Source organism: Ursus maritimus, unplaced genomic scaffold (genome assembly GCF_017311325.1).
Source record: "Ursus maritimus isolate PB19 unplaced genomic scaffold, ASM1731132v1 scaffold_4, whole genome shotgun sequence".
In the NCBI taxonomy this organism is placed as follows: Eukaryota; Metazoa; Chordata; class Mammalia; order Carnivora; family Ursidae; genus Ursus; species Ursus maritimus.
In genome coordinates, this window is record NW_024426552.1 from 4,064,767 (window position 1) to 4,078,303 (window position 13,537).

Here is a 13,537-nt window from a genome sequence, read left to right on the forward strand (position 1 = left end):
GTTTTGTGGTTCCATACAAATGTTAGGATTGTTTGTTCTAGTGCTGTGAAAAATGCTGCAGGTACTTTGATAGGGATTGCACTGAATGTGTAGATTGCTTTGGGGAGTATGGACGCTTTAACACTACGTGTTCTTCCAGTCCATGAGCACGGGATGTCCTTCCATTTCTTTGTGTCCTCTTCACTTTCTTTCATCAGCGTTTTCTAGTTTTCAGAGTACAGCTCTGTCAATCAGGTAAGCATCTTTATTTCCATGTTATAGGCCCCAGAATTAGCATGTCCAGACCATCCCTCAAACAAGTGGGAGGTCTAACCTCACAGGATCAAAACAAGTGACTGATCTGATAGAGTTTTATGTGGGGAGCAGGAACCCTCCCCTCCACAACGGCGTGCACTCCTCGGGTCCCCAGGAGACATGGGTGTGCACTGGGTGTCAGGCCTAGGGTAGCGACTGAAGGAAAACAGAGGTCGTACGAGACACGAGTGCCCTTGAGGAGTTCACAGTCCAGTGATGGAGGAAAGAGAACCAGAGGTGACCGTGTGAAACGGGCTTTTAAAAATGGTGACATATTTGTTTTACAAATGGAAACCGATGGCTAATAAAAAAAGATGAAAGTCTGAGTTCATAAAGACTTTCTAATCTGGAGGACATTCGAATCAATTGCTTTTAATAAAAAACATTATTTTAGGTGAGAAAACAGCTCAAAGCCCCCAGCCTCATCATAAAAAAGGGGACCCCAGGGCTTGGTGCCTTTAAGACCCCATGGAAGGTCCCCACATGAGCTCAAGGAACCTTTACTTTAACTTTAACAGGACTTGTCTTTAAAAATTGCTTTGGCAGGGGCTCCTGGTGGCTCAGTCGGTGAAGCATCTGCCTTCGGCTCAGGTCACAATCCCACGGTCCTGGGATCGAGTCCCGTATCAGGCTCCCTGCTCAGCGGGGAGTCTGCTTCTCCCTCTAGCCCTCCCCCCTGCTCATGATCTCTCTCTCACTCTCTCTCTCAAATAAATAAAATGTTAAAAAAAAGGAAATCCCATTCTTTTAAAAATAAGTAAATGAATATTGCTTTGGCAGAAAGCTCATCATGAACACCAGGCCCTTGTTTCCTGACAGGTGTCAGAAATGGCTGAAGACGGGAGCGAGGAGATCATGTTCATTTGTAAGTAGCCCCTGGCCTGGCCTCGAGCACGGGCGGCACCCCGCTTACTGTCCCAGCAAAGCCGCATCCGCCTTTTGTTTTTATCTGACAGAAAAGCTACTTTTTAAGTTGAAATGGCTCTGCTTGCCATAAGAAACATGTTTATTGCATGAGAAATGCGCTGCAGGGGCGTGGTTTTCAAAGTATCGTCTTTCTCAGAACATTGGGCAAAGGGCACTTTGCAGGGGCTGGCACTGCTTTCGGAAAAGTAAGCCAGGGGTTTAAAGGAGATTTATGATAGGTTAGATTTATGGTAAACAGGTTAAATAGGGGAGTTTTCATTTATTCTCCCTCCTTGGGGAGATCTTGTTCTCTGTGTAGACTGTAGAGTGACTGCATACTTCGAAGTGTGCTGCAGAGGGAGGTCTTTCCCTTGGGGGCCCCATCCTGTGTTTGCACTGTTTTCGTATTTGTGGGGAGCACTGTGGGGGGGGGCTCCCAACACTCTGTCCCCTCTGACACTCTCATGTCTGTTGCAGGGTGTGAGGACTGCAGCCAGTACCATGACTCCGAATGTCCTGAGCTGGGCCCTGTGGTCATGGTCAAAGACTCCTTTGTGTTAAGCAGGGCACGGTGAGTAGCTACTTGAGCTGGTTTTAGTCCTTCCTGTCAAACAGGGTTGTCTGGATGTGAAATCTACATCTGCAGAAAGGGGAGGTCTTTTAGGGTCCCTGGACCCAATTGCAACGTGGGCGTTCCCCACACATGACCTGGCAATCCTCAGACACCAGCAGGATTCAGCTCTGACCCCATCTGCCCAGGGACAGCGTCGGAACCCACAGGTTCAGGGCCCAGGCCTACAAGACCGCCCCGCACCCCCAACTCCAGACGCCAGACACAGGCCCCAGGCTGTCTCAGAACTCTGGGAAACACTTACTTTAACCAGTTTATTGAAGGATGTGATAAATGATATGGATGAACAGCCAGATGAAGAGACGTGAAGGGTGAGGTCCCAGGAAGGGGCGAGGAGCTTCCCTGCCCTCTGCCTGCACAGAGCTCCAAAGTTCTCCAAACTTGAAGCTCCCCACCCAGTCCTTTTGAGTTTTATGGAGCCTTTGTTATGTAGGCATGACTGACTGAGTCATTGCATTGGCTGACCCAACCTCCAGCCCCTCTCCCCGCCCAAGAGGTCGGGTTGGGGGGGCGGGACTGGAAGTTCCAACCCTCTACTCCTGTGGCTGGTCTCTCGGCACCAGCACCCACCCTGGGGTGGGGTCTAAAAGTCACCTTCGTTATGTCTCTGAAGTGTTTGTGGGAACCGGGGATGAAGCACTTACGTCTGAGCGATGTATTTGGTCATTGAATGACCAAATGCGTATTTCTTATGAATCACGATATCACAGGAGGAAACTGCAAAAACAGAAGGCAGGACTTTGAGCATGACAGTCCTCAGGTTGCAGAGGGCGTGGCATCCGTGGTTTCCGGCCCACGGTGGACGGAGCAGCCTGCCACTGGGATCAGCCAGGACATGTTTCGAGACCAGAACTAGTCTCGTTCTAGTTCAGGGTCCCTGGGGGCCAGCATGGCAGCCGTGGTAGAGCCGATGGGCCGAGGCTGCAGGTCTGCTCCTTCGGTTTTGCCCGTAGACCGAATCTGGGCCTGCCGTCTGACGGATGTCCCCTGTGGGCTGCGTGGGACCCGGGGCAGGGAGGGCAGGTGGACAGGCGAAGCCGTCTCAGCTCCTGGAGAAACACCAGATCTCATGAGGAGGCTCAGTGGCTCTGCCATTCCCATTCTGTACACCTGGGGGGCTGGAGCCAGGGCTCTGAGGGACGGTCTGTCCACGGCCCGGGTCAGCCACGTGGCAGCCATTTGAACTGAGACAAGGCGTTCTGTTTTCCATCCCTGCGCTGCCTCTTCGGCGAACGGAGAGAGTAGCCGACCCCGTGTGGAGTTGTGATCAGTATTATGTTATACACAGTACCTGCCACATGGAGGCGCCATTATTATCTTGGTGTTTCTACAAGCTTCCTAACTGCTTTTTCTAGCGTATTTATTTAGTAACTTTTTCTCACTGTGACTTATCTTCTCAAAACAGATTACTATTTTTGCTTGAAGCGGAAATCTCGTCCGCTGTCCCCCAAAACCTTCACTGGTTGCCTGTTGCCCACGAAACTATGGTAGCAGCTCTTAGTCCCGAGGCTAGAGCCCTCTGTGATTGGGTTCCTCCTCCTTAGCCCAGCCTTCTGCTCGGCCCTGGGTGGGGGCCACGCTCCAGGCTCCCTGGTGCCCCACACACTCATGGACATGGGTCGGGCTTGCCTGAGCCTTGGCTTGTGCTGGGGTCCCAGCCCACGGACCTTCCTCTTTCAGTGGCCCATCCTCAACACTCTCATCATTTAGGTAAAAGCAACCTCTACGGAACTGGCCCGTTCAGCCTCTCTGGAAACCCTTTTCTGCTCCTGGGAATGCCGTGGCCCTTTTCCCTTTCTTAGGTACTTTGTACAGAGTGCCTCATCGTGGAGCGCCCCCTCTCTCTGGCCCTGCGGCTCTGGGGGTGAGAGTTCGGTCCCGTTCACCTCTGCTGGCCTATCGCAGCCCGCTCCTGGGTGAGGATGTCAAACACATCCTTTAGTAAATGCCCCTCCCTCCCCATGTGCTCTGGGTGAGTTGTGCTAGGTTGTTGAGGCCTGTCTCCCATGGCTCAGGCCGTTGAGGAGCTGGGTGTGCACTGGCCGCTGGGCCATCACCCCTCTGTCCTCAGTAGGAAGCTCTTTCCCTCAGGAATGGTATTTCAGCAAGAGCAAGCTTTTGGGCCATCTTACCCATCTTTCCCCGATGTACGTGGCTGTCCTCCGCCAGCGACGCTCAGGGGCTGAGGGCCTCCCGTTCCATTTCTAGATCATCCCTCCCTTCCAACCTGGAGATCAGGAGACTGGAAGACGGGGCCGAAGGAGTGTTTGCTGTGACCCAGCTCGTCAAGAGAACACAGTTTGGTCCGTTCGAGTCGAGGAGAGTGGCCAAATGGGAGAAGGAATCCGCGTTTCCGCTGAAGGTACGGGTCGGGGCTGGCAGGGGCTTGGGGATGGGCGCGACCTGCCCCCACCCCGTGCTAGGGGAGCCGCGCACTCCGCTGAAGGTACGGGTTGAGGCCTGTGCGGGCTTGGGGACGGGTGCGACCCGCCCCCACCCTGTGCAAGGGGAGCCGTGTTTCCGCTGACTGATCAGTGTCTCCGGTGGCTTCAAAGGTCCTAGTTCTGCTTTCTTCCACGACAGTGGTTCTCCTTTTATATTAGTTTGTTTTTATATCACAAAAGCATCAAAGCGAAGCTTGTATTTTATACTTTTCACCTTTGCCAACCCCTGATGAGAGGGTATTGAGAATGCGTGCAAGAGCAGCCCCCCCCAGGCCGCCCTGGCTCCTCTCGCGACCTGGGCTGGCGAGCAGCCTCCGGGCGTGCCTTCCGCGCTTCTCGGGCCATGTCCGCCTGGGCACGCTCACACCTGAGTGGAACGACTGGGCTTTAGCAGAGCTCTTTCAAGAGGAAGAGGTTTTGTTTAGGCAGCGATGAGACATGGGTGCAAAGTTCATTGTCTCGAAAAAGCCCATCAGTCTGAGAGAAGGCAGCTCTTATGTGAAATGGAGCAAACAGAATGGATGTCAGTCGCTGGGAAGGCTCTGAGTTCTCGAAGGAAGACGTGTAGATGCTCCATAAGGCCGGGGACTCGGGTTCTGTCCCCACCCCCCAGCATGTGCCCGAGCCACATACACCTCCAGAAACGCCTGTAACGTGAGCAGTGAGGACCAGGGTGCTGGTCACTGACCCAGAGTGAGCTTTTCCTAGAGGCCCTCAGCAGAGATCTGCATGTTCCAGTGCAGGCCTGAGATGGGTAGCCTCGGGTTTTTGGTGGTTCTTGGAGAAGTTGAGCTTCTAGGGCAGATTTCAGCAAAATGGGGAGAAGGAAAGGTATTTGATTTGTTCACCAACAAAAGAAATGAAGGAAAGAAAGGTGGTTTTACGTGAAGGAATAAAGAAGCCTGAGGCCAAGCCCCACAAAGGCCATTGGCTGCCATCCTTCGCGGGGCAGACGGGGCCTCCATCCTTTGAGGGAGCCTCTAGCTCCTTAGCAGTGGGGAGCCCCTATGGGAAATATTCGGGAGACGGAAAAGCAAAGAAGCAGGATGGCATCAGAAAAGAGGGCCAGACCCTCCTCTCCTCGTGTGGTGACTTTGAGCTTCAGAATACTGACGTTTCTCCCCTGTTGCCATCCATCAGGCAGCGGGGCGGTGTCACAGGCCAGGGCGCAGCCTGTCAGGATGGACTGGAGTTGGTGGACACTGTTTGTGAGAGCGCGGGCATCCTGGTGCCCCCCCCCCCCCCCGGCACCAGTAGAACTAGGCATCCTCATTCCCAGCTGGGCTGCGCACGGCGTTCGGATATCCGGATGCCACATGGAGCAGGGGGAGCGCTCAGGTGTCCCAGCAATACCTGGACCGGGAGTAGAACTCAGGTGTCATTACACCCACTTGGAAACTGATCAAAGCCTGAGTGTCCAGCCTCTCACCTGGACCAGGAGCAGACCTAGGGTGTCCCAGTTCCCACCCGGGCTGTGCAGAGAACTCAGGTCCTCCGATGAGCCCTGAAATGGGTTCTGTGTGGAGCCTGATCTGGCCTCCAACGAGGCTCTGTCTGGACTGGTTTCCCCCCCGCCCCCCCAACACACACACACGCTGACCTGCCGACAGGTAGATAACCAGCTCTTTTCCTGGCCCCTTGGCGGCCGTGCCCACCCTCAGGTGTTCCAGAAGGATGGACACCCCGTGTGCTTCGACACCTCCAACGAGGACGACTGCAACTGGATGATGCTGGTGCGGCCGGCGGTGGGGCCCGAGCACCAGAACCTGACGGCCTACCAGCACGGCAACGACGTGTATTTCACCACCTCGAGGGACATCCCCCCGGGCGCTGAGCTGCGCGTGTGGTATGCCGCCTTCTACGCCAAGAAGATGGACAAGCCCATGCTGAAGCAGGCCTGCTCTGGAGCCCACAGTAGGTGGCCCCGCTGTCCGGTGGCCGAGGGAGAGCTGTGCCGGCAAGCCGGTGCTCTGGGAGAGGGGAATGGGAGGCTGCTCGTGACCCATGGGCCTGGGTCTGCCGTCCTGCTTGTTCAAGGTCTGGGCTCGCCCCTAAGCCGGATGCTGGCCGGGAAATCAGGGTGCTAGGGCACAACAGGCTGATTCCTGGTTCTGCCCTCTGGGCTTTCCATGCGGTAACTCCTCCCCACCCACCATCCTGCGAGGTCTCTGTTTTGGGGCAGAGGAAACGGAGCACAGAGAGGTTGGGGAACCTGCCCTGAGTCACAGTGCAGGAGTTGGAGGAGTCGGGGTTCGGACCTGGACTCTGTCCACCTTGTGGCAGCCTCCTCCAGATCTGGGGGGTGTGTGCTCACGTGTGTACGTGCGCGTGTGTGCCTATGTGTGCACATCTGTTCCAGGAAAGACCTAGCGGAGGTCATATGTGTGATTTGCCCAAATCCAGCACCCAGAATGTGTGTCCTGCCACCCCATGGGGTTAAGGGGGCCCGTGGAGCTTCAGTCCCTCCCGCCCAGCCGTGAGTCTCTGGGGTGCAGCCTGGGACACGTGAGGCTGCCGCCGCGTGTCTGTGGCCTGCAAGTGCAGCGGGTCATATCCTTGCCTGATGCCGCCAGGGCACCCCCACCTGTTGTTACCACAGTCACTTGCTCAGGGGGAGAAATAACCCTCTTTCCTCTGACGCCCCCCAGCCCCCATCACTGTAGGATTCTGACCAGAAAATGGTTTCCTTTCTATTGTGAACACGATGTGAAGCGAAGAGGGTCTTAACGTATTTGTAAGGCTCTGGTCTGTCCCAGGTGGTTGCGGCTTTGTGACCTGTCCCCCCACAGCCCCACCGCCTCTGTGGAGCCCACCCGTTGTCCCGGTGCCGGCAATGTGAGGAGAGGCGTCTGTGAGGCTGCCCAGACCTAGCAGACCTTAACAGGCTCAAACAGCAGATGGGCTGCCTCACAGCCCCGGAGGCTGAAGGCCGGCACCACGTGTCGGCAGAGCTAGCCAGTTCCTTCTCGAGACCTCTCCTGGCTTCTGGTGTTGCCAGCAGCCCTTGGCGTTCCTTGGCTTGTAGATGGCTCACCCCGATCCCTGCCCCTGTCCTCACGTGGCCTTCTCTTCCCTGTGTCTGTGTTCTCCACACCAGTCCCTGGATTTAGAGTCCGCCCTACTCCAGTCCGACTTCCTCTTAATGATGTCTGCAAAGACCCTCTCCAGAGATTGTAGGCGGATGTGGATTTCAGGGGGGGCCACTCTTCCACCCACTATGGGCTGGTTGGGGGCGGGGGGGTGGAGCCGCTGACAGTGCCCTCGGGGAATGTCGGTGGGGAGCCAGATGGCCAGACCGCCTGCACTCAGCTCTGGTGGCCAGGGAGGGCTTGCCACCCTCCAGATATTTGCAGAGGAAGGCTGGGAGCTGTGTGGGGTGTTCTTTATTTTGGTAGTGAAGGCCAAGGAAGAATTTGGAGAGACCCACAGCTTTTCACCCAGCTGCTTGCAAGCCCACCCTTTAGGATTTGCTGAAACCAGGTACCTGGCCCGGCCCCAGGGAGGCACGGACGTGTCCCGCTGGGCCAGGCGTCACTTTGGAGTGTGGTACGGCCAGGCTCACCGGTGCTACACAAGACCTCCGGGATCTTCCCCACCTGGCCTTCTTGCATTCCGGATTCCTTCCGGCCTCGGCGGCTGTGCGTGTGCCCCGGGCCCAGCCAGACTGCCCGTGGTGGTGTGAGTTATGAGAGGCTGACCTTGTCCTCCTGCTCACGACTCTCAGGTCAAAGTCCGAGCAAGGCTGCTGCTTCCCTCCCAGAGTTGGCAGTTCTGTTTGCTTTTACCTCCGGGAACGCTCTCTAATCTGGAGCTGCGTTTGAGAAGGGGGTTCTAATGAACTTAGTCTGGACTGTGTCGACCTGGACAGCAGCCTCCTTTATTCCCCCCAGCTGCCTTCCTGAGGGACACTAAGCTGGCTGCCATTCGTCCTCTGTGTGTGCCTTCTGGGAACACAGGACATGATGGGTCATCATGTCCTAAATGAGTATTTGAATCGGGAAAGCAAATAAGCAACTTAGGCACTCCGAGATCTTAGAAATACTTTTTATGGTTTTTCACTCTGTTTTGGGAGAAATGGCAGAAAAGTATTTCATAGAAATGTAGTGGAAGTTCTTGACTTCTGGTTGGTTGGTAACTGGTTGGTTAGTTGGGTTCCTCATTTCTTACACCTGTTGAATGATGACCTAGCTCGGGTGGTGCTGGTAAGTCCCCAGAGGACACGAGACATCCACCACTGTGTGCGGTGTCTGTGGCAGAACAGTGCCAGGCAGCCATCCCAGGCCGCCGCGCCCTGCCTCCACCACTCTGGCCTCCTGCCCAGCCCCTTCCCAAAGCCCTGCCGCCCCCTTCCCATGGGTCCCCTCCTGGCCCAGCGGAGCTTCTAGAACCCTGCTCCAGCCCTGCCTGCCCTGAGTGCCTGGGGCCCCGCCAAGCAGTCTCGGGTATGAGTTCTGGACGCCTCACCCAGCTGAAGCGTTTTGTTGAGAGCCCACCATGCCCACTTCTTAGACAGGAGCGTAGGTGCCAAGACCTGCGAAGAGGGGCCTGGACCAGCCTGAAAGCTGGTCATCTGCATGACTCTGATTACCCAGATCCAACAGGGCGGGCAAGGGCTTAACCTCTGCTTCCCAGCACCGAGGCCTCTGGTCTGCACGCCCTTGAGACCCTGCAGCGGAGTGGAGAGAAGGGGCCTTTTGTGGCCATCACTGTGCCTTGGGCCTGGTAGCGGAGGGGCAGAGCAAGGTGAATGGGCCTTAGGGACCACCGCTGTGTTCTAGAAGAATCGGGGGGCCAGTGGACAGAGAGCTGTCTTCCCACAAATTATTCCAAATCTTTCTTGGTGAGCATCAGAACTGCAGAGACTCAGTAATTTCATTCTGTCTCTTTAAAATTTGCTTCAAAATACATCTTTGTTGTAGAAATCAGCCAATTTGCAGATGGCAGAGCCAACTTCTCAACACAGAGCAAAACTTGGAGGAGCAGACACGTCCTTAAAAAAATAACTTTTCGTATTTTTTTTTCCGGGTAGGAGGTTTACTTTTCACGTTTTTTTCTTGAGCTCCCATTAAAGTTGGTTTTCTTGTTTTGCACAAACGGGCCCGTTGACAGGGGAAGGAGGGCCCAGGAAGCGCATGGGTCAAACTGGGCAGGCACGAGGGCTCAGGTCGGCTGTCGTCCTCAGAGGTCGTCATCCGATTTTCAAAAACTACTTTTTTGATGAAAAAGATAAAATGTACGCACATCTATAACATTTGGAAAGCTATTTTCAATCCCCATTCTAATGACTCTCGGCATTTTTGACTAGTAGTTTACAGAGTTTTTTAAAAATCAGCAGTTATGTGTAGTTTGTGTCCTAGAAGACCTGGCAGTTTTCGGTGCCCTCCGAGCGTTTCGACAGAGACGCCCAGTTGTGTCAGCCGCGCCATAGCCGAGGTAGAGAACATCTCCTTGGCCCGGGGGGTTCTTGCGGTTCCCTCGTGCGGCTTTGCGCTCAGGCCCCTGGCGCCCAGCGAGCTGCCTTCTGTCCCCATAGCCGAGCCGCGTCTCTCCTGGTCTCCAAGAAAGCCCACGATTTCGCACAGGCGCGGTCTCACTGCACGCGCTGTTCTCTTGCTCGCTTTTGTTTCCGGACGTCTTTCTGCCTCACCGTCCCCCACCTTAGGTATCTACCCTCCCGTCCTCCCTGTGGCATCGCCTGTGGCCGTGCGGCGTTACTGTTGCTTTGACGAGTCTCTCTTGTGAGACGTTTAAGTGATGGGCCATCAAGAACTAGCTTCTGATTGTTGGCTCATTTTTGTTCTTAAAAATTCTGATCTTTTAGCGATAATTCTTGGAAAATAGAGTCTTCCCTTGGCGCGGGGACAGGGGTCACGACTGGTGCCTCTCGTTGGTCCTGTTCACTGGCCTCAGAGCACGAGTTGAAGAGGTTTTCTCGTGTCAGGTTAGTTTGAGTCCCATTCACGGGAGCGGGGACCGTCCTGCCAGAGACGGCAGCCCCTTGGGACCGGAAGAAGTGACCTGGATTCACGGATGTCCTTCCAGCTAACCCACTTGTCATCCCTTCCTGAACCCGTCACATGCAAATGTCTCCTTCCCTCTTTCAAGCCACGTGTGTTTGAGAAGGTGAACGAGAAGCGGGAATTCAACTCTGGCTCCCGCTCATCCGTGATCTCGTCCTGACGGTCTTCACGCGGTGGGTTTGTGGGGGGCGAGGGAGAGCAGAGGGCGGCCGGCCTGGAGCGTCCCCTAAACCGCGCTGCTCCTGCAGTGCCTGCTCCGGACCCCTCTGCTCTGTGTTCGTATAACCGAGCATTTCTCACCACACTCACATTTTCCCCTTCTTCTCGTCTGAGGAGGACTCAGAAAATAGACAGCAAAAGTTGTAGGTAGGGGTGGCCTGCATCGTTTCCTTGTGGTCTCTGCAGCCTCATCGCTCGTTTTGGAAACAGTAAGAGGTGTGCTTTGTCCCTGCATGGAGCCACGTGCAGTTGGGACTGTGGGTGATTTGTTTAAGGACGCAGGAGTTTGCTGAATGAGCGGCCCCTGGGGTGTCACGTGTGCTGGGTCGTGAGGCTCAGCACAGGCTGTGCGGTGGCCAAGTGGGAGTGGTGGCGCGGGTGTGCGGGGCCGCCCGCTGGGGCCTGGAGAGACGGGCTGGGCCAGGAGATCACGACCGGAGGCTCGCTGAGAACGCCCCCAGTTTTTAGGTGCCACGGGAGCATTAGTAATATGATTAACAAAGGAGGCTGCAGGTCCCGTCTGCACGGCCAGTGTCCCCTGTTCCATGAACCCTGCCCATACGTCTTTGGGGTGTGAGGAAGAGGCGCTGAGAGCCCGGCCCATCACAGCAGCCACCTGCCCTGGGTCGCCACTTAAATTCTAATGCAAATTAAACAGAATTAAAACCTCGGTTCCTCAGGGGCACTAGCCTCAAGTGGCTGCCGCCCCAGAGAGCACGGCGTGTTCAGAACGATTGTGTCATCGTGTAAAGTTCTGCGGGACGACACCGGGCCTAGTGCACACTGACGGCCTGTCCCTCGTATGAGCCACAGACAGACTGAGGGATTCTGTTTGATCTATAGAGTGTTTTTCTCTCGAAGGTTTGTAAAGGGATGCGTCTGGTCCCACTGGCCCGGCTTCTGGGAGGGAGTCACGTTTCTGTGACTGATCACAGACCCCACATTGGCCGCTCCAGTGCCATCTGTCTGTGCTTGGTTTCCTCACCTGTGAAATGGGGGCATCTCTGGGGACCGAAGGAGTGCACGCGTGTGAAGCCCCGGGAGCAGGGCCGAGAGGGGAGCTGTGCTTACCGCCTCCATAGCGCGGCCCAGGCGGACAGGCATGCCCCCCACCACCACGGCGCTGGGCTTCGGGGTGCCCTCCTGCATGCGTCACCCTGCCCTCTGCTCTTTTGAAGCTGCAGGCACCCCAGAAAGCAGCCAGGCCGTGGAGTCCGAGCCCAGCCAGTGGGTGTGTAAAGTGTGTTCCGCCAGCTTCCTGGAGCTGCAGCTCTTGAACGGTAAGTGCTGGTGTGCACGCGGGGCAGTGAGTCACCTGGGAAGTCTGGGTGGAGTGGGCTCCAGTTGGCGCTGTCACTTCCATGCCGTCCCTTTGGACAGGTGGCCGCGCAGGGCTGGCGGGATGTTCCCTGGCTTTGTGTGAGCAGCTCGCTCCTGGGCCACCATGTAGACCCCAGCCATGTCCCCCAGAGCTGCACATGCGTGAGCACCCCAGGCTCTCCGGCAGCTCACACTTGGACCCTTGGCCTGGAACAAGGCCTCCACCTCGTGCCTGGCACCAGGGCTCTTGCTGTCTTTCTCTTGGGCTCTGCGGCGTTTCACAGCTCGGGGCGGTTAAGCTCGGTGTTTTCTCCAGTCTTTCCAGGTGTGTTCAGCTGGACAGGCTCATGGTTGGCTTGTTCTGCTGTGTGGCCAGACTGCCAGTCCCTTCCTGTGACACACGTCACGTTCTGTTGTGTTAGCTTTTCAATTTTCTTTCCCTCCCTGGACCCAGCTCCTTGAGGGCACTCATCCAGCACGATGGCCCTAAATGTGGAACGAACAGAGAAGTAACAGCCCCTTCATGCTGGAGGCCTGAGCTGAGCCGGTGGAGATTTGCACTGGGGAGAATTGGTCCCCGACCCGAATGTGCGCACAGGCGCCGTCTGTCGCTTGCGTGTCGGTCCCCACCTGTCTCGTGCGTTGTCCCCCTCGTCCTCCTTGCCACAGCGCTGCCGTCCAGCCGGTCTGGGCCTTCACTGAAGGGAGTTTGTCCGCTCTTGAACTCTGTACCCGTCCCTGCCTGCCTGGCTCCTGGGGTTCCGTAGTTATCTTTTCTTGGGAGGTCTCACAGGGCTTTCTTCAGCTGAAAGTAAAGCAAAGATTTTTTGCTTTTGTGCAGTGTTTTTCAAGATAATATTATTTATCGCGAGTTGAGTATTTCTCAGTATTGCTCTTTAAAGGCTTCATTCTTAAGTAATTGTAGTATGAATTCATCATAAACATTGGAAAATATAAGTAAGTATAAAGAAGAAAAGGAACATTGCCCGTAGTGTCACCGTCTGGAGACTGTACCGTGATGGTAGACCCTTCCACACTTCTTCCTTGCACGTACGTGTGTATGCGTGCTTGTACTTTTTATAAAACCGTGTGCATGGTGAGCCTGCCCTGGTTTCATCACCTAATTTAGCTTTTAAAATAGTAGTCCTCTGTTTGGTGCAGTGAAAATGCTTTTATTTTCAAAAGCAGTGGAGATAAAGTTTATTTGCCTGTGAGGGGGCACACTCTCATCAAATGAAGGTAAAAACAAACAAAAATGGGGTAGGGAGTGGGCGTACTGAGGGGCTGCCTCACCGTCCTTGTGTGCTTGCTTCCCTCTCCTGCAGAGCATCTGTTGGGTCACTTGGAACAAGCCAAAAGCCTTCCCCCCGCCAGCCAGCATGAAGCAGCACCCGAGAAGGAACCAGATGTGCCCCGGGGGGAGCCTCCTGCGGTTCCCAAGAGTGTCAGTGCCACCAAAGAGCAGAAGAAAAAGCCTCGAAGGGGGAGAAAACCCAAAGCATCAAAACCTGAGCAGCCACTAGACATCATAGAGGGCAAGGAGCCAGCAGGTGAGGGCTGGTCCTGAGGGGAGAAGCCAGCAGGTGAGGGCTGGTCCCAGGGGAGGAGCCAGCAGGTGGGGGCTGGTCCTGGAGAGAGGAGCCAGTAGGTGGGGGCTTGTCCTGAGGGGAGGAGCCAGAGGGGAGGGGCGGTCCCAGGGGAGG

General features: G+C 55.6%; 1 protein-coding gene across 1 annotated transcript in view; it reads left to right on the forward strand.

The window, feature by feature from the left end:
* PRDM15 (PR/SET domain 15) overlaps nucleotides 1–13,537 on the forward strand; it is a 67,365-nt gene that overhangs the window by 17,274 nt on the left and 36,554 nt on the right. Inside the window, exons 3-8 of the mRNA XM_040621888.1 lie at nucleotides 1,114–1,159; nucleotides 1,678–1,771; nucleotides 4,040–4,193; nucleotides 5,937–6,189; nucleotides 11,693–11,794; nucleotides 13,160–13,384. Of these exons, the coding sequence (XP_040477822.1) occupies nucleotides 1,123–1,159; nucleotides 1,678–1,771; nucleotides 4,040–4,193; nucleotides 5,937–6,189; nucleotides 11,693–11,794; nucleotides 13,160–13,384 (865 nt within the window). The 5' untranslated portion in view covers nucleotides 1,114–1,122. The remainder of the gene's footprint in view (nucleotides 1–1,113; nucleotides 1,160–1,677; nucleotides 1,772–4,039; nucleotides 4,194–5,936; nucleotides 6,190–11,692; nucleotides 11,795–13,159; nucleotides 13,385–13,537) is intronic.